The sequence below is a fragment of the Melampsora larici-populina genome (assembly GCF_000204055.1).
Source record: "Melampsora larici-populina 98AG31 unplaced genomic scaffold MELLAscaffold_26, whole genome shotgun sequence".
Lineage (NCBI taxonomy): Eukaryota > Fungi > Basidiomycota > Pucciniomycetes > Pucciniales > Melampsoraceae > Melampsora > Melampsora laricis-populina.
Window position 1 is genome coordinate 569,038 of NW_006768790.1, and position 19,787 is coordinate 588,824.

At 38.7% G+C, this 19,787-nt stretch overlaps 3 protein-coding genes across 3 annotated transcripts in view; 1 reads left to right on the top strand and 2 right to left on the bottom strand.

Annotated features, from left to right (window-relative positions):
- Positions 1-1,516: 1,516 nt before the first annotated feature.
- MELLADRAFT_107965 (uncharacterized protein) lies at positions 1,517-2,018 on the bottom strand (the record flags this gene model as incomplete). The annotated part of the gene is made up of 2 exons (XM_007411708.1): positions 1,517-1,773; positions 1,805-2,018. The coding sequence occupies 2 exons, from the start codon at positions 2,016-2,018 to the stop codon at positions 1,517-1,519; spliced, it is 471 nt and encodes a 156-aa protein (XP_007411770.1).
- Positions 2,019-2,548: 530 nt separating this feature from the next.
- MELLADRAFT_107966 (uncharacterized protein) lies at positions 2,549-3,283 on the bottom strand (the record flags this gene model as incomplete). Its single annotated transcript, XM_007411707.1, has 2 exons — positions 2,549-2,844; positions 2,875-3,283. 2 exons carry the CDS (start codon positions 3,281-3,283, stop codon positions 2,549-2,551), a joined length of 705 nt encoding a protein of 234 aa, XP_007411769.1.
- Positions 3,284-19,632: 16,349 nt separating this feature from the next.
- The window catches only part of MELLADRAFT_107967 (uncharacterized protein), a gene marked incomplete at both ends in the record, with an annotated part of 1,338 nt that continues 1,183 nt past the window's right edge, over positions 19,633-19,787 (top strand). Inside the window, one exon of the mRNA XM_007411632.1 lies at positions 19,633-19,742. Coding sequence (XP_007411694.1) covers positions 19,633-19,742 — 110 coding nt within the window. The remainder of the gene's footprint in view (positions 19,743-19,787) is intronic.

Genomic DNA, 19,787 nt, shown 5'->3' on the forward strand with positions numbered 1-19,787 from the left:
AGGGTCAAAGTTGCAAGATTCTCTATAAGCTGCCTGAGTGAATGTAGTGTCAGCGCAAATGATACAGGTATGGTGAAGGTTTGGATGCCATATTTCTCTTGCGCAAAACTTTTAGATGTTGGAATTTGGTAGGTTGAACTTGAGCAGCTGAGAACTGTTGCTGGGTGAAAAGAACTTTAGGGCCGATTGAAAAGATTTGAAAGGAGATGTCTGGGAGAATCTTCCAATACAACTGCAGATGGTACCACACCTGCGCTTTGGCAGGGTAATACACTCTTGAGTTTTGTTTGCAATTGTACATGAACTGAGTAATACACACAATAAATCAAAATCAATCAATATAGAACATTAATAGCAGTGATTGAAACTTACTTTGTAACTTGATTTCTCTTAGGTTGGTTTGTAGAGGGGATGAAATAGATATGATGAGGTTCAAACCCAATCCAAAGTGGATTTGAATACTTTGATTGAATGAAATGAGGTTGCTTTGGAGACTTTGAGGGAAATTCCAAGTTGATTAATAACTAATTTGTGAAGAGATTGTGTTGAATTGAAAGGCTGAGAAGTTGAATTAGGATCATTGAAAATAATTGTTTTTGAATCTGAATGAGGTGTTAAAGTTGAAGTCAATGATAAAGATGAAGATAATGACAATAATGTAATGAATTTTGCTCTTTCTGTATGATCGGAGCTTCACAAATTTGGTGACAAAAACTGGCCCATCTAAACAATCAGTGAATCAGGTTGAAATAATTTTCAACCTCAGCTGCAAATCCAATGTCCAATCATTGTCTCATATGAATACCTGAATACTTTCAATGACGGGCAACAACAGCCAAACAACTTCAAACAATCTTTGCACATGCCAAGAAGAATCATTTGAATCAGTCTCCTTCAGCCAGCTTCTTGAGTTCATTCATTTGGCTATTTGATTTCAAAAGGTATGTTTTTTTGATTGACTTATGTCCGGCTCTGTTGTTTTCAAAACTGAGTACTGAAATTCTACTTTGATTTGGAATTTCAACCCATTTTTACTTCTACTTAATGCCATTAATCTTGAGATTTGATCCAGAAGGATTTGTTAATTTCAGGTTTGTTAAATGCCCTGCTTTCGAAAAACACAAGCTAACAAATGAACTGTTTTCTGTTGATTCTTGGTTGTTGAAAGACAATCAAGACTTCAACATTATCAGGTCAAGATTCAAATTGAGTAGATTAGCTAATGTGATGACATAAATATGATTATCAATCATTGTGCCTGAATGTCCTGTTTTAACATTGTCTCTATTTGTATTTATACTTGTGTGTGAGTCTCTCCAGGCTTAAGATATTGACTCAATTCAATTGAAAATTTAAAATAACCACCACGATGAAAATTGATATTTTTACCATTTAGAAAAATAGTAGCTTAATTGAGAAAGGAAAACTAAAAAATGGTCCAGAAACAATTGATCAGAAATCAAATTAAGATTTACAAGTAGAAAATGATTTTTAAAACATACCTAAAGCCTTAAAGTTAAATACCTTCATAATCAATTGCACCAAAGTTTAATAAAACCTTTTGATGATTCAAATCCTTTGAAATCACAAACATTTTTCTATACCAAAGATAAGTAAGATTATTTTCCATGATTCCACTTAATGAATTTTCCACACAAGATGGTATTAAAATCTCATGATTAAATCCCTTATTATCATTACCTCCAGGACTAAACAGAGGTGAATCTAATTCTAATGAATTATTTCCAAACTTAAGTTGAACGACTTGTTGTCCTAGATATTGACTTAAAAGAAATATGTAAACTTGAAACCCAACATAACCACCATACTTTTGATAGACCATAATGTGCTTCTAGTGTATCTGAGATCAGTCCTGCAAAGATTCGACCAAGACAATTAAAGACTGATAAAAGTGAGACTTGATTGGATTGAATATGAGAGACTGTGGATGAATTGTTTGGATCAGAAGGATGAGTAGAAGTAGGTGGATGTTCTTGAAAATCTAATGTTGCAATCATTGTACCGCTAATATAGAGAAATGTTAGTTGCAACTCCACAAAGATGTAAAAGATACCATGAGAATGCGCAGTTTCTGAGATTTTTTTTGGTTCTCTTGTGCCTTTTGATGAAAAGCAAAATCATCAGCCAAACCAAATCAGTTTCAGGTCTCAAAAAGCAAGTCATGGATTGGAAAAACAATTTGATTTCATTCAAGATTAATTTGAAACCATCTCATTCATATGTCTAAATCAAATGGCTAATTTGGCATATATACATTCGAGGAATAAATACAAATCTTCCATCTTCATCGTCCTTTGTAATTTTTTCAAGAATTCATTAGTTGTCATGACCTTTGATGGCTGATTTGATGGTTGATTTTCTTAATCTAGTAGATGGTTGTCTAGTTAATTGAGCTATACCCCCAAAAAAAATCAAAATCAAAACTGGATTCTGGTTTGCTTGTTATGGTAAAGAGAGAGAGAGACTTGCCACCACCTAATGAGGTTTTCTTCTTGATTAATTTGTTAAACTTATCTGATTCTAAGAATCAATCAATGGCCAATTCTTCAAGACCAAACCTCCCTTTCTTTTTAATCAAGCGAGTTGAAGTTTGAATGGCAGGAAACCAAGTACAATAAGCCTTCAATTCGATTTGTCTTTTGTTTAGATCCAAAAGATGATCCACCACTTTTGCCGGTTCTAATAATACTCTTGAATCAAATGTATGTTTTAAGTATTTACCAAATGACATGAAGGCTTGATAGAATGAAGAAGATGATGAATCTGATGTGATGGTAAGTTGATGATTTGGATCGGATTGTAAATTAGATAGATCTAAACAAGCTAATTTGTATAACTTTCATTGGATTGAACCTAACAATTTAAAACACAAATTCCATGCATCTATCTCATGATAAGCCAATTTAAAGAGTTCAGTTGTATTGATGATTTGAATGAATCCATCAATAAAATCTGAAAAATTATCAATTTCACATAAGATTGAATCCAATGAATTGTATAAATCATTCGAATCTGGAGTTTGATTGATTGAATCTTGCCATGATTTGATAGGTGTTTCAGGTTTTTTTAAACAAAAGTTTAAAAACAATTGGATTCCTAATGTATCTGAGATTTTGGGTTCTTCAACAATTGCTTGTAAGAAATCGTAACAGAAGTCTTTTTGAAAGGTTGAGGTTGCTTTTTGAATTGAGATTCTTAGAGCTGGTGTTAGTTTTGATGGGATTTGATGATCAATGGGTAAACCTGTGGTGAGGGTGGTCATGTTGTCTTTGTGAGATGGTGAAAAATCGAGTGAGAGTGTTAGGGTTAGAAGAATTGAGAATGTTTTGTACAATGGAAGAAAACGGGCTTTTGAAGAAGGCACGTCAAAGTAGAAAATATCCATATTTTGGCTTCAAACCTTATGGTTCATCGTGCCAATCATCTCTCACTTGGCTCGTGATTGACAGCTTCTAGAGACCGGGTCAGCACCCTCAATCACCCGACTTCAACTCCATGATATCTCATGGTATCCACTCATCGCAACCTCCTAGATCACGACGCAGTGGACTACAGACGTGAACTCTTCCCACGTTTGATTCCGCTCTTACAAGTTGTTATCTGCTTCTACGTAGATACAACCAATGAGCTTTGCATCAAGTCTGATTGCTAAACATGATCTCAGCCTTCGAAATGGCGAGATTGGCACGTTTGGGATCGGAAGTGTAGAGCTTGAGAGACTTCTTCAGGATGATTGTTCGTTTGACCTATGAATACATATATTGATGTCAGGAAGGGTTGTCAAGGAAATATTTGATGATATCTGATAAGGTGGAATTACTTACCACATAGTCAAAGTAATTCCACCGTGTGGGAGGGCAACTAAGTGGAAGGAGTAGAGGATTGTGTACACTGTTCCTGATCTTGATGAATGCCTCAAGTTCTTGAGGACTCTTGCGGATATGAGTGTCCAACACTCGAATGCGCCTAACAATAGTGGAGTTTTTTTTGCGAGTGGATATTGCCACAGTCGGTGAGTCTTTGGCAGCATTCCTGACTATATCTTGCTGCGTCGCCTGACTGATATCAAAATCTTCTTGGGTTGCCCCATGAAATTTGAGAGCATCAGACAAATTGTTTGGAGAAGGCAGCTGCTGCAGAGAAGCGCAAGGCAGGCACAGGTAAGCAAAAAGTGTCAAAAGAATGACAAATCTCTGCTTATGGTTTGATGGTGGGGTTATTCCTTTTAGTTTTTATATATTTTTCACCCACTCAGCTTTCCTCCAACCACTGTCTTTACTGTTTCCCCCTATCTACTCTTTACAAACTCAGAAAAACCCAAAAAAAATCATTTTCATTTTTTCCTCTTTGTGTTGTTTTTGTGTGGTTTCTTGCCTCTAATCTCTCTTTCTTGAATGTTTGAGCGTGCAAGTAATGACATTCTTATTATTTGCGAATCATGAGGCAACGGCAATGTCAAGAGTCGTGAACAACGGTGATTTTGGCCATTTAGATCAATCCGGTGGAATTGTTTTTCAAAAGGTGTAAAATTAATGATTGGGGGGAATGATATGTAATTTTCACTATCTTCTTTGGCACCAGATGATCCGGTGTGAAGACATCTAGTGCAAAATTACATATTAAGCACAGCCAACAAAGATGCCTTGGATTGAAGAATACAAGGTATCATTGGAATCAAATCCTTGGACAAGACCTGTCCAAGGGTTTCCATCTGATGATGCCTCAAATTTTTCAATCCGAGACATCTATGTTGGCAGTGAAGTATCAGTACATGCTGCATCTTCTTTTGTCTGCTTTGCTTGATGAAGATAAAATCAGATACCACTGAGCCAGGAGCATGAATGAGCTTTCATCATCTGAGAAAGTTCATTGCAAGTTTCAACAGCTTTGAACTTTGCTGTCAGATGGGATCAGACATGGCTGGTCAAGAAAACAACACACATTTTGTTTGATATTTCAGGGCATAAGTGCTTGTGAGTGTTGTTGTTGAATGAGTTGATTCACTGGAATCCAAATTGTAGAAAATTTGAATAAATGGCTATACTCAATGAACATTTACATTCCTTGATCTTGAGCAGTAAAAGTACCAATCAACCAGACCATTGAGCTCAAATTACTGAGGAAAACCAAACGCAAATGTTAAAATGGGCATAAGATAAGCAAATACAAGTCTGATAGGAGGGCAGGTTTCTCAAGGTTTTGCCAGGTTGCTTGTGATTGGAAGAATTATTATCTGATTTGGCCATATCTTTGATTTCTTTGTTGACTTTATGATCCAGATGATTGATGAGAGGTAGAAAGATCAATCAAGCTGAGTAGATGATTGGAAAGAATTTGGGATAAGACTCAAAGACAGACATATCTTCTTGAGATTTCCAGAGTTTCTTCCGGAACCCAAGAAGTTGCCTTTCTGGTGTGTTCTGGAATTTTGGCAAATTTGGATGCACCATATCATAAACTGTGTTGGCCCAAATGCCATAAGGGCTCTGACACTGGAAAAATTCTTCTAGACATTTCAAGAAGGTATTGGTATATCCTAATGGAGTAAATATCCAACTGGATGAGTCACTATCCAAAAGTGGTCCAGGAGGTGCATCCATCAATGAAAAAAAGACATCAAAAGTAGCAATGATGACACAAAAGGTCTTAAATATCAGTTGAAGGTGATTTTTGCAGAAAGTTTAGAACATTCTGTGATCTTCAAGGGAGATTGATTGATGATATGCTGTCTTGAATGGTTTCAATGAAGTTATAATTTGCTTTGGTTGATCAGGATGCTTTGATCCAATTATGATATAGAAAGTGTTGATCTGAAAATGATGAGTTTAGATGGTTTTGATGGAGTTGAAGTGATTAAGAATAGTTCTGAGTAAGCAGTGATTCTTTGATTGCTTCATTGGTTAATTTATGATTCAAATTTGAAGTTCACTTATGACTTTAGTTGAAGTTTTATCGAATTCAACCTCTCAAATGGCTTCATTCAGCATATTTGAGGGTCATAAGGAATTACTTAAGCTTGTCTCACTACGAGAAATGTGACATTTCCAGAGCCGGTCAGATCTATGTTTATATGTGTACATCACAGATCAGATATATGTATGACAGATATAGCCATCTCAGGGATCAGGTGTTATGGTAGCTGGTCATTCATCCTTTTTTTCATTGCCTCATGCACTCTTAATTCAGAACTACACCCACTTGTCTTGTAGGACAGAGGAAAGGTAAGTATCATCTCAACTAAAAGATGTGTAACAAATAAAAACTTAGTTACTTGATGACAGTAGTAAATAATCTACACTTTTCAAGTGCAGAAAGTCAGATCTACATAACAAAACTCTGATATTCTCAAAGTCCACCAAAAGTCTAAAACAAATCAATTGATCCCTTTCACAATTCAAGATTTCAGTTCAGATTAGGAAGACCAATCAACAGCTCTATTGCCATGCCCCAACCCTTTTGAGGGGCAATTCATGATCGGCTCAACCCAAAAATATATGTCATGACTACTAATAAACTTGTGTAGACTTTGGAAACTCACTCTCCAGCTAGCTTCCCAATCAGCTTCACAGTGTCAATGTACGGCACTGGCAGGCCAGTGAGTACAGTCCACCTCAAAACAATCTCAAAACAATACCAAAACAATATCAGATTGACTCCCAATTCACTTTGAGTGAGGGATATGCATGGGCTGCATATACTGGCAGATATGCATGAGGCTAGTTCAGTAGTACAGCTGAATATGGAAATCAATCTTCCAGAATCTTCCGGTGGCTTCTTCTAGATTGCTAATATGGTTGATTGAATTCTGAAAATTTCCTATGCAGGAAAGTTTATACTCATGTGGTATATTCCTTTGATCACGGACTCCTGTTAACAATCTTAATGGCAAGCCATGTGACAGCAGTGAAGCTCTACATATTCAAGGATGCATGCTCCTTACCAACTCTGATGAACATAGTTGTGAAAACTCTGTTCATCAAGACTTCAAGTAATAAATGTGTTGCCTATCCTCTTGCCTGTGACATGTCAGGAACTCTGGAGACATCTCATGAAAGTACCATGGATGACAAATGAATTGAATAACCAGATCCAGCCCAATACAGTGCATACATGAGACATATACAATTTTTTGTGGTGACAAGATAATAAAAATGTAGTTGAAAGATGACAGGTGTACAAGGAGAAATTTGACATTGAGACCACATTACAAATTTCCCTAATCACTATTATTATATCCATTGCATCATCTGTCAGATTCAGTTCTTGCACAAATCCCTGTAAAGTTGGATATTGCGTCAGGACATGTTCAACTGATGACTGAGTTGAGAATTTATCAGATTATTGAGCTGCACTATTGGAAGGGTTGGGCAAGCAATATCAAATATACCTGCCACATCATGTTGTACAACAAGCTGGCCAATCACTTTGTGACATGGAATCACATGATAATCCCCATGCAAATCATATATAACTGATGCATTCAGCAACCCTGGCAAAGAAGCATACAGGTCCTTTTACATGTCTTCAGCATTTAGGAATTCCTTCAGCAATCTCACTGCTAGAACCGGCTGGTTGACACCAGGGAGCTCAACAATGTCTGTGATGGTACCAACCCTATTACATGAGTCCAACAAGTATGATTTGTAGCTGTCCCCAGGTGTTTTGCTGTATGCACTATGTGGCTTGTTACAAATGACAAGACTTGTAGTGACATCAAAGCCAGATGCAGAAGTGTTTTCTGGGGCAAGGATGCCAAGTTTCTGGAGGGCATTGAATTCTTGAGGTCCACCTGAGCACTTATGTACTTACGCTATACCGTAGGGTCATACAGACTTGACTATGACCCAATGGGATTTGAGAGACCTCACACAGGTTATCCTGAGGAGCATCTTTGAGTATCCCCAATTTGGCTAAGTCCATGATTTCCCTTAAGGCAGCACCTCCCCAAGTGTGAACCTGCCTGACATGACCGCCTGTGGAGCATGTATTAATTGACTTACATACCCATGAGAAATGACGTATTGTGAAGGTCAGATGAGCTGAATCTTGGCAGCAGTGCACTTCAGGTGACCTGGTGCACCTTTTTCGACCCATAAATCTCAACGTTTTACATCATAGACAAGCCCCTTTTTTGTGTTTGGATCATCACTCAGCATCAAACACTCTCTAAACACACGTACCTTGCCCAAAAGTTGGACACTGGACCAACAGAAGTAGCCAGGTCAATAAAAGTGCTCTGAGGCACTGCCAGAACGCTCTGAGTAGCTCGGTTTTGTTGATCCAACCACTTTGAACACCCATTTATTTGCAACCAATTCGGTATTTTCATCTGGGAGGAACATCCAAAAACTTGATTAGCTACACATACCTTGACTTTTGCACCATTCTGTAAGCTCACTCACCCTCTAGACGAAGGGCAGTATCAAGCACTGACAGCTTTTCCTCCATACACACACCCCACTTTATCAACTGTCAACACTCACGTGCCAATCTTTGTAGCTCGTCCTTGGCATGATTTCAATCTTGATAGGATTTGATCCCATCCTGTGTATCTGGATCAAATGCCCATGCTTTGCCTGGATGGGTTGGTTGACCAATGTCCCAAAAATGGATCCAGCAGTGTACACTTTTGCACATTTTCCAACGCGGGGCAAGCAATAGGGTCTTCTGTAGGGTAATTGTTATTAAATTTGTCCACATTGCGTTTGAAGGCTTTGTATTTTGTCTTCAATGATGATTGCTTGTCCCTAAGAGTTTTTTTATTAGTTGTGGGTATCTACATATTAACAGATGGGAATGTGAATGTGATTTGGGCTTCTAAACATGTATGTGTAAACTTCACTGACGGGCCGGACCTTGGTTTATAACTTGCAGATCTGCAGATATGATGTCATGCTGTTTACCACCCTTTCCAAATCTCATTTAAATTTCATTCCCACAACGTTCACTGTTGATTTCTTTTGAATCTCTAGTTATCTCTTTCTCTAGTGTTATTTTTTATACCCACCCACCCTTCTATTCCCTATTATTAGGTTACTTTTTTATTCATTTGAAGTTCCTTGGTTCCCATTTATTTAGTTGTTTAGTTGTTTGTTCAGGTTATAGCAGGTTCATTTAGTTTTTTTTTTTAAAAAAAAGGAGGTGGGAGAAGAGAAGAAGTCTGGTCTTATTATTTTGTTCAGAGTTATATTTTAGTTGTTTGCAGTTCTTTGTATTTGGTTTGGTTGAGGGTTGTTTGTTGTTGTTGTGTTAGTGTGGTTTTTAAGGGCCGCTAGCCACCCCGTAGGGTGTGATTTTATGTTTCTTATGTTTTGTTTTAAGAAATTTTATCTCCCTTGGCGTTTAGCCTTGGGATTTGCCCAAACATTGTGCCTGCTTTAGTTTATTTTATACTAAGTTTTGTGAGTTTGGAAACTTCACATTTCCTTTTTATTGTGCGTGTGTACCTGTTAATTACATGTGTCATAACTCGATTAGCTTTTGAGATTGAACAAACTGTGATTGATGTTCCTCACCAAGTCGTTCATCACTCCTTTTCTGTGTCTCAAATACATCTACCTTGGCACCGTATAGTTTGGCCTTGGCCACTCTGACTTTGATTATCAAACGGCCTTTTGGCGCTGTGAAACTTGATAAGTTTCACATCCGTCTAGGACACATGTAGTATATGCAATATTCCAACTCATACGTACTTGAAGAGCCAGGCATATCACAATAATGATCTCCTCCCAGTTCCTCAACCAATGTATCAATATCTGTCTCTAAGAGGCGTATGGTTTGTGGTAAGTGAGCTAATTTCAATTTTTTGGCAGCCGTTTGATCACTTTGGAACTTGGCACGCAGGGAGTTGAGTTTGTCACTGTAAATAAACTAGGTCCTGGTTATCAAACAGAAATGATGTCTCTGATTGCACAAACTCAACTTTGACGCCTGGTACTTCTCCTCACACACTACCAGTATGTCGAGCTTCTCAGTCAAAGCTTGAGAGTTCTCTCTGACAAGTCCTTGTAGCTGGCATTCCGCCTGATGTCTCCATTGTTGTTTCAAATATTCATCAGTATAGGTTGGGTTTCTCTGAATATTTGCCAAACGTTGGCAGCTCTTGGTATGTAAACTGATACTGGCTGACAGGCAATGGAGCAACCATCGGACTGAACAACAAAATTTGAAATTGTACGTCAGAGATTCTACAAATTCCCACATATTTCAAAGACTGTTGAAATGAATATGTATGTATTGAATATCTGATACTCTGCGGCCGGCCTCGTTGATGTGGGGTGTTTTCAGCTGCAATGCGCAGAGTCGATGAAATGCTGTTGAGTACCTTAAAGCTCCAACCAATGGAACTAGTTTTGACCAGATTAGCTCTAGACCTTCTCCATTGGAGAGACCCCAATCCCCATTCAGTTAAGGATTGTACTGGAGCTGGCACAACCATATGTGTACATATGAATGGAACACACTAGTTCTGAATTTCCATTGACAATTTCCACGAGCACGTGAGAAAAGATTTCTCTTTACCAATCAAATGAGTGACAAGTCAGCTGCTCATCTGAAGAAACAAAGTGACAATATACTTGCACAAAAAATACAATGTTTTCTGGGCAGAAAACGCAAATATTGATATCCAAAAAAATTGGGCAGTCAGGAGGAGGGCAAAAAATACAAAAAAATATGCATAATGTTCCTGGTGTTGAGAGCTTCAATCTGAGTGTTTTTTGTATTTTTAGAGTCCATATTGTTGAACATACTAACAAAAAAACCCATATTCATCAGATGTACACCTGTAACAGATGCTGAAATCTGGTTCCTCAGATTGGAGAGCACAATTTGAATTCGTGAGGTGATGAGCTGGAGTTGAGTAGTAAAAGGATGAGCAAGAAGAAATAAGGGTACTTACGAGTAAATGAAAACCTAATCGAGGATCAAACGGTAATCCGGGTTGCAATTGGAGTGAATCGAGGAAAGAAGGGGAAAGAGGACGTGTCTGAGTCGAGTTTTTGGAGGCTGATGAAGGTATAAAAGGGGCCTCATGTGACTATGAAGGAGGAATTTGCGTGTGGAGGAAGTGGTTAGTTTTCATTTCCTTTTGGAGATTGTGTTGAAGCAATTGAGTGTCTTGAAGTATTTTTTTTTTGTTCTTGAGTGTCTTGTGTGCGTGATTAAAGAATCTTGAAGGTGTTTTTTTTGAATTTAAATAAGGTACTCTTGAGGTGTGATTTCACCAGTGTATTCTCTGTGTTCTTTGCAGATTGGTGATAGTGCTTGAATTGTTGATCTTGAGGTCGTGTTGATTGAGATTTGAGTGAGGTCTTATCGTTGCTGAGCTGGTGTGAAGGCGTGTGGCCTTCTGTTGCATTTTTTTATGTTTTTATTTTGACATCACTGTCACTGGTTGTGAAAGCTCAAGCTGCTCGGGGCCACCCCTGAGCACCGGTTCAAATCCCACCTTTCCACCAAATTTGTCAATCATTAAAAATCCCTTCTGGAAATTCAACTTTGTCAATTTATCAAAACAATTATTAACTGTTAGCACTGGGTTCAAGTACCCAAATTTCTGGAAAATCCCCACCACCGACAAACCCATCTCCCCCCTCTCCAAGTGTAAAAGTACATTGCGGACTCAAAATCCGAAAGTAGTAAAAAATCAAAATTTGCATAACTCCGTTTATAGAGGTTGTGTAGGCGTGTACAGTACACCGCCAGGCTCCGCCAGACTTTGTGCATCCATCTACTGGATGAACAAAGTTTTGCGGGAAAAATTCGTGAAGATATAAAGTTGTTAGATTGCTCCGGGTCTTTTGGAACTGCAACAAAAGGTCAAGGGCAACTTCACCGCACCTGTAGTTTCATCTGCTCTCATGAGCAACCCTCGGCCAGCAACGCAGCTGTTGCACGCTGCGCTGCTGGTACGTTGCAGAAATCACACGCTGCACCGTCGCGCAAGCTCTATATAACTGTTGCGGGTCACCCCGACGCGCAACGAAGTCCTTGAAATTGATGTTTTTTTCTGACCGCAACAGCACTTGTTGTGTTGCGGTCCACAAAAGCGCAGGTTTTTGAGGCGTTTTGGCGCTGTTGCGCTTGTTGCGTTGCACAATGGGTGAGCCGGAGCGCAACTCGGCTTCCCTATTTCATGTTGCGGTGCTCAAAGCAACGTAACACGGGTTGTGGCCTGTATGTTACGTGTTGCGGAGCAACACAGCCGGAGAAGCCTTTGTTGTGCCGCCCTGCGTTGCTGGCACAGGGTTGTCACAAGTGGTGATTCTTACCCTCTCCCGCTCAGCCTACCCTACACTGCGTAGGATTTCTACAGCAGTACGCATTGACTGCAGCTGAAAATCTTTTATGTAGATCACACATCTATCACAAGGATGATCACAAATTTCAGTATCCAATTCAAGAAGATACTTCCATAAATCACACATAACACACCTGTTTGGTGCCTGAAATCAGAAAGAGAGGATTCCTAGCATCAATATACTCATTGAGACCTTTGATAAAGGGAGCAATTCAAACAGTGCAATATTTCCAGATGATGTGATGAAAAGAAAGCAGTCAAATAGAGAAAACTATTTGAGGATGGACCGGTGAACCCCCTATTTACCCTCTCCTAACCAGTCATACAATATTGGTAGTGCATTTGCATCAATTGTGTCAAGTTGAAGAAAGTTGAAGAAACGGTTACAAGAAAGAGGCAGGAGAATGCACGCACTAGTAATATCAACCACATCAACCTCTACAACACTTCTCACCTAAGGTGGACAATTACACAAAGGATTGTGATTGTCATTCCAAGTGTTTCCATTACCCCATTGATGGGTCTTGAGAGAGCATATCATGAAGGACTTGAATAGCACAGGCACAACAGCTTTCCAATGAGCCTCCTCAATCCGAGTTTGTTCCTGGTAAGTGGGGCCTTCAAAGTCGGCCGATTGAGCGCCTGGAGGATGGATGCACATATGATTATCCTCCATATCACCTGTCATCTGTAAGTGGTTGTAAACTTGATCTTCATTTTTGTCACTATCACCTCCTTCATTGTTTTGAACAATCACATTCTCAACTTTGACCGGTCAACCATTCAGGAGTAAAAGTCTAGGGTGTGAGGCCTCTGCTTCACATGTGAGAAGCTGGGCCAATCTCTGGACAGCGCTTCCGCAGGTGGGTCTCCCTTGAGAAGTTAACGGTCTCTCTGAAGGCAAAGTATTTGATCATTTCCGTTTGGGTGAGTCCAGAATGCGCAAACCTGGCATACCTATGTTTGATAAAGGTAGTTCCAATTTGTAGAAGTTTGATTGTGTCACTCTGGTAATTGAATAATCAATTTTAAGGGGTAAGGACGGGAGGGTCTACTGGATAATAATGTTTAATAGGCAATGAATACCCCTTCCAAATACGTGTTCATGAATATTGGAAGGAAGGGAGAGTGAAAATTTTTGACAATGTCCTTGTTCAACAGGAAACTCTCAGGAACATTTAGTTCCGTTTCACCATTATGTGCATCTACATCAGTTGTCCATCTGAACTAATATAAGCTATGCTGGGATGAACGATTCACAATAGGAATTGACAGCAATTGACCTTTACACGCAGGTGTGAGATAGCAACATCTTTTCTCAACACGTAAAGAAATACCTTTTGAAAGTTATGCACCATTTTCTGATCACTTCCAAGGTTGAATAAGTGTGTTATGAATAATAGATATACCAAGAAATGTACAAATAATGAAACAATAATCATACAAACACAAATTCAAAGGTACAGAATCCAGAAAAGAGGGTATATACAAAATTGTGAGAAGACTGAAGTTCCAACTACAACTCAAAATGATCTATGACTGTTAAATAGAAGACAGATCATGCTGATGATGGTAGTTATTGTTGTTCATGATTGTTGAACATATGATCATAAATCATAAGTTATCTATCTCTCTCTTCAAGATATATGATGACTGTAGAGGAGAGGAGAGTCATAATCCTGATGATGACTTGTACTAAACATTTATTTTATATAGCACCCAATCCATGACTCTGATTACCTCTATTAATAAGTAACAAAGAGCTTTTGAACTGACAGAAAGATAGTGTAAGACTTTTTGTTGGTGCACACATTGTAGAACTCCTACCCAGTGTAGCGTAGGCTGAGCCGGAGAAGGTAAGAATCACCATTCAAGAGGGCAGATGAAGCTACGGTGCTGTTACGCTGCCTTCAACCTTAATTTTATTGCAGTTTGAAAAGAACTAGAGCAATTCTTAACAATTTTCTATCCCTACAAATTTCTCCCGTAACACTTTTTTTTAAGATTTCCAAAGGATCCGCAAGTTTTGCCACACTCCGATGATACCACACACCACTCTACACGACGGTGTGGTGTAAAGCTACGTTGATTTCGATGCTAACACGGCTTTGAATACACGTGTAAAAATGTACAGGGCCAAAATGAAATTTTGGACCCCGACTCGACCCGGCCTCGACTTGGATCAAGAGGCGGGTTTGTTGCTGGATTCCGGTCTCTGACGCCCTCACAACTGGATTTCAACACAGCTCAGCAACTAGCAACAAAAAAAACACAATGCTAACACGGCTGTACTATGATAACAACTTTTGACAAACACAATCTAACACCTCCTCACAGTAAGTTCTTTCTTAAATGAACACTCTTTTACTAATAGGCTGATAAAAAACTTCCTCCTTTACTCTTTCTTTGAGCTAGGATGTGATAACACCTTTAACAACTCGATCTTGACTTGAAAATCACACTTAGGACACCGTATTCGCACACAGATACTACACACTCGCAACTGTTCTCTAGACACAAACACACAGATACTACCACGATACGATACACTTTTAAAAGAACACACACACAAAGATTCTCTTCTGACACGAACACACAGCTCCCTCTTCCATTTTACCTTGCTCATTGCTCTCCTCTGATATCTTTCAGCTGCCCAAACTCCAACCAATTCTTCCTATTTCACCCGACCGATTCCGACCGATTGCTTGGCGTATCCCACACTAATCAGTTGATTTAGGTTGATTTCCTTCCATACTTGACTTGACCTTTGAACTAGTAAGTCCCTTTTCATCCTTATCTCCTTCCTTCTCTTCCGTTCACATGCTAACTTGCTTCCTTTTCCTTTCCTCTAATTGATTTTGATTCTAGACCCTGATCTTCATCTTCATCTTCATCTTCTCTCTACAACAGCCTATGTAATTCCTTTTCGATTTTTGACTTCAATTTAGATCTTGCATATCAATATGTAAGTAAGTCCTCCTATATTTATGTTTCTTCTCTCATTGTTCATTCACTGATTGTTCCTTTCTCATTGTGGATTCCTTTTCTGTACTAATGTATTTGTATCTCCAGCAATTCAATCTCATTAACTGATCGACTCAATATCAATGTTGAACCTCCAACCGATTCTTGATTTAAAAATGTGAGTTCTTTGTATAATCTCCCTTATTTCTGACTGACTGTGTCTTTCAATTGATTTCATAATACTAATTAAACTTCTCTTGCTTTTATTCTCTTGACACTTCTAAATATGTTCTAGTTCATTAAGAGGTTTCCTAATTTTGATTTTGCTGTTTCAACTTATTGCTTCAAGCTAAATCAATATCAATCAATGGTAACATGTACAAATTTCAATTTTCAGCTTCCATTTTCATTTCTTTCATACTATGTAGATAATGACTTGTCCATTTGACCAGCTTTTATTTTGCTTGTCTGTTGTGATAGGATAATGAGGATCTAAAGTAATTAAAGCACCTGATTCAAAGTCATAAAAACTATGATTAGAGATGGGATGAGCCCAATTGTCTTGAAAATGAAAGTTGAGAGTTGATGAGCCTTGATGTTATGAATGTGAGGATCATAAGTTGTGAAGACTGTAGTGATTGATCATGTAATATAAGGTGCTGTTGAAGAATTTGCTTCCCACAATGTTCATGTCTTGCAGGAGTGGAACATTCATTGTGAGGAATATGGGTGTTATTAGGCAGAATTTTGGGTGGGGAGGCAAAAAAAACATGAGAAAAGTTGATACAATCAAAGAGTAATGTTCCAATACGAAGATGCGACTTCATATTTTGACTTTTATAGAAAAACAAAAAAGTTTTCTGTATGCAACATCTTGGGGAAACCAGGGTCAAATACCACTAATGAGACCTTTAGTCATCTTTGAATAGGTACAGTTTACACTGTGAATACCCACATCCAAAGCACAATGGATTAGAATCATGATGAAATTTTCACTTCTGAGTTTGCATCAAAACTAAAAACATACTTTTCAGATGTGTTTTTAACACACTACCAACAAAGGTTTATGGAGCCAATATAAAGGGCTATGCATGGGTCTTGAATAGTTTCCATGCCTGAAGGTTGGGGTCAAATTTTGAGGCATGCTCTAGCGTAAGCATATTCAGTTTCAACATTTTGGATATCTGCAAAACTTCAAAAGTTTTGTTGGAACAGTGTGCTACCAAAACACCCTCAGAATGTGATACAAAGCCAATGGGATGGCCATATGTGGGTCTTGGAAAGGTCCCATGACTAAAAATGGTTGTGAATTTCCTAGCCTAGTATGCATACATACACATGCAACTTCAACTTTTTGGATATCTCCAAAACTTTAAAAGTTTTATTGGAAGAGTGTGCTCCCAAAATACCCTCAGAATGTGATACAGAGCCACCGGGAAGGTCATATATGCTTCTTGGAAAGGTCACATGACTAAAAATCATTGTAAATTTCTTAGCCTAGTATGCATACATACACATACAACTTCAAACCTTCAGTTATCTTCAAAACTTTAAAGGTTTCATTAGAAGTGCTTAATTCCAATATGTGAAGATGTTGCATCTTCTTTCACCCACAAATACACCCGCTTGCTATCTGTTAATGACTTTGTGTGTAGACATATATGATACTCAATATGAAATGATACCATTAACAATTTATTATTCTTTTTTGAGAGTTCAAAAGATGGTTTTAAAAGCCTACAAACCATAGAATAGAAGTTGTTCTATGATATGTGTGCTAACACTAAGTCCCTCTTGGCCAAAAATGCTTAGTTAGGCTACATACATATGTATTTAATGGATTTAATGACATGTAAATTTCAAAATCACAGACAAAGCTACTTTTGAATTGAAGTTCAAACAGTGTTTTTGTATTTTTCTATTAACTTGTTTAATGTCAAGAAACATGATTTTTGATTCAGGTAGAAAATCATTTGTGCCCCTTTACCTTAACCTCACCAAAACCACATCACAATCAACCGAATTTGCACAACCAATCTGACTCTCATCAATTCCATTCAACAATGCCTTCCACACGCTCAGGAAAAACAAGAAGCTCAACTGTAGCCAAAAAAAAAATACCAAGAAAACCAAACAAACCACCACAAATATCACTTTGAATTCCAACAATACTAGTACCAGTTGTACTGGAGAAGAGGACCATGGTAGTATTCAAGATCCTACTGGGGATGACTCAACACCCAAGCGGTCATCTACCATCTTTCAATCATGTTTCCCTGGGCTAGAACTTGACACCTTCAAAGACAAGCTTGACAACTGGACACTCATCAAACTTCAGGAAGTGATCCCATCTCAAGGTTTCTGTCGAAGCAAAGCACCTAAGGAGATACCAAAGAATGTTCAAGTTATTCAATTGGAACTGGAAAAACACATACTCATGATTGCATTGATGGCTGGAGTTCCTGAGATTGTCATCTGGAATTTGTTGTAAGTGAGGTTGTAAGCTTTCCCAATTCCATTGTATTAAACTGATTTTCCTTATCTTGATCCATCAAAGAGGAATGGGGACTAAGAAAGGAAAGGCAAATCCCTGGAGTCATTTCCTTAGTTTCTGTGTGAAATGTTTGGGTGATAAATGTATGTTACTTGAGCATTATTCAAGATCATTTCTCATCTTTTCAATCTTACTTTCATTTCAACAAATGCTGACCTCAACAATTTTTTTTAAGTGCTTCTTGGCCATTGTTTGTTTTTGATTCTACCCCAAACCAATATTCATGTCCAATTTTCAGTGCCCAACCACAATGATAAAGATGTGTGTGTGAAACACAATCAGGAAATGACGGATATATGGCATGCCTTCTCAAAAGATCAGCAAACAATCTTCAAAGATCACTGCTTTTTTGCACTAGTCAACCTTCCAGATTATTCCAACACTTTGCTTCCCAACAATGGTCATCAGGATGAAGAGAATGATAATGGTGTTGATACTAAAAGCTTTGACTCTGCCACTGTAGCACCCAAGGTTTATCAACTCTTGGATGAGGACAAATCAAAATATCAGCTGCTTTTCAAAAAAACTTGTCAATGTAGACAAAGTCCATCTCTGTCATGGTAAGCCTGAACCTTCACCTGGTTGTTAGTCGCTGTACGCAGGGCGCATCAAGATGTAAGCTCCAATTTGTGCATGTACAGCGCTTATATGTAGAAAAATATTGACTAGCTAACTCACTGTGTGTTTCCGAGGTTCTCTGTTGTCTGTCAACAACACCAGATTTCCTACTACAGAAATTCTGTGAGCTGTGGTGGTGTCAACGGCTGGTCACAAACATTCTCCAATAATCTCAAATTTGCCAATTGGGCCTTTAAGACTCCGAAAATCCCCAAAAAGTTCTCAACCTACGTCCATGGAAAGGAAAGGCCCCACAGCCAAGCAATCAACAAAAAAGGACCTTATGCCATCAGCTGAATGACCTTTTGAGTAAGTTTTTTAGATCTATATACTTAAAGAAATCTTCTTCCCGACCATCTCTACACCCCAGCCTTCATTACCTTTGCCGTATACTTTTTCACCCTATACTGCTTTACTTCAATACCAACCTTCACTACTCTTCAGCTTTAATTCTCCCTCCGTTTGCTTTTACACCCTTTACTGCCCTACTCCAATGACGAGCCTTACTTGAGATCATTTCATGTACCTAGCGCTGCCAACCATCTCCTTTCTTCAGCACTAACTCATCCTCACCACCACGTCTACAGTATAAATCCACTACTAACACATTCAAGAAACACATGATTCTGATTGCACCAGTCAAAAACTCCATGAGACATCCACCCAATGACCTGGGCATTTCTGGTAACCCTGTCTATCAATTTACCCACTTCAGACTTAACTTTCCCCACCTAAAGTCAAGCCGGACTCAGACTCGATCTCACCCTAATTATACCGTCATGATCCTGAATCTGCCTTACATCGGCCAGTCATTAGTCTTCAGCCTCCCCTCAAATTTTATATCTTGGCCTAACTTATGCCCAGCCTAGCCGTTGCCGCCCTGCAATTCTAATAACAGTACCACGCACTTCATTATCGATCCAATCCACTCTACTCATTTCCCTCTCGAAATTGGCCTAGCCATTCTACTCACCGTGGCATCCTAGCATCGTTGTTTGCCGCTTCTCTCCACTCTCATAGTTCGCCTCAAATAGTGAGTAACACATCGCTTTTTCACTCCTTTCTCTTCATCCTCATCCGTCTGTTTCAATTCATACCCGCTTCCATCTTCACATTCATCCCATATTGTTCTACTCAGCGCAGCGCGCTCATACGTCTCTACCATTTAGATATCATGTCAGGACCTAACATCCCACTCAAACAGTCTCATGTTGTCACAATCTCCGGCGTCGTCGAAAACAGTGCTGTGGTTAGTGATATTACCGCCTGCTTGATTCTTGCACTGTACTGACCCATTCCTCAGCACCCACCTTCGGACGCTCGCAATTA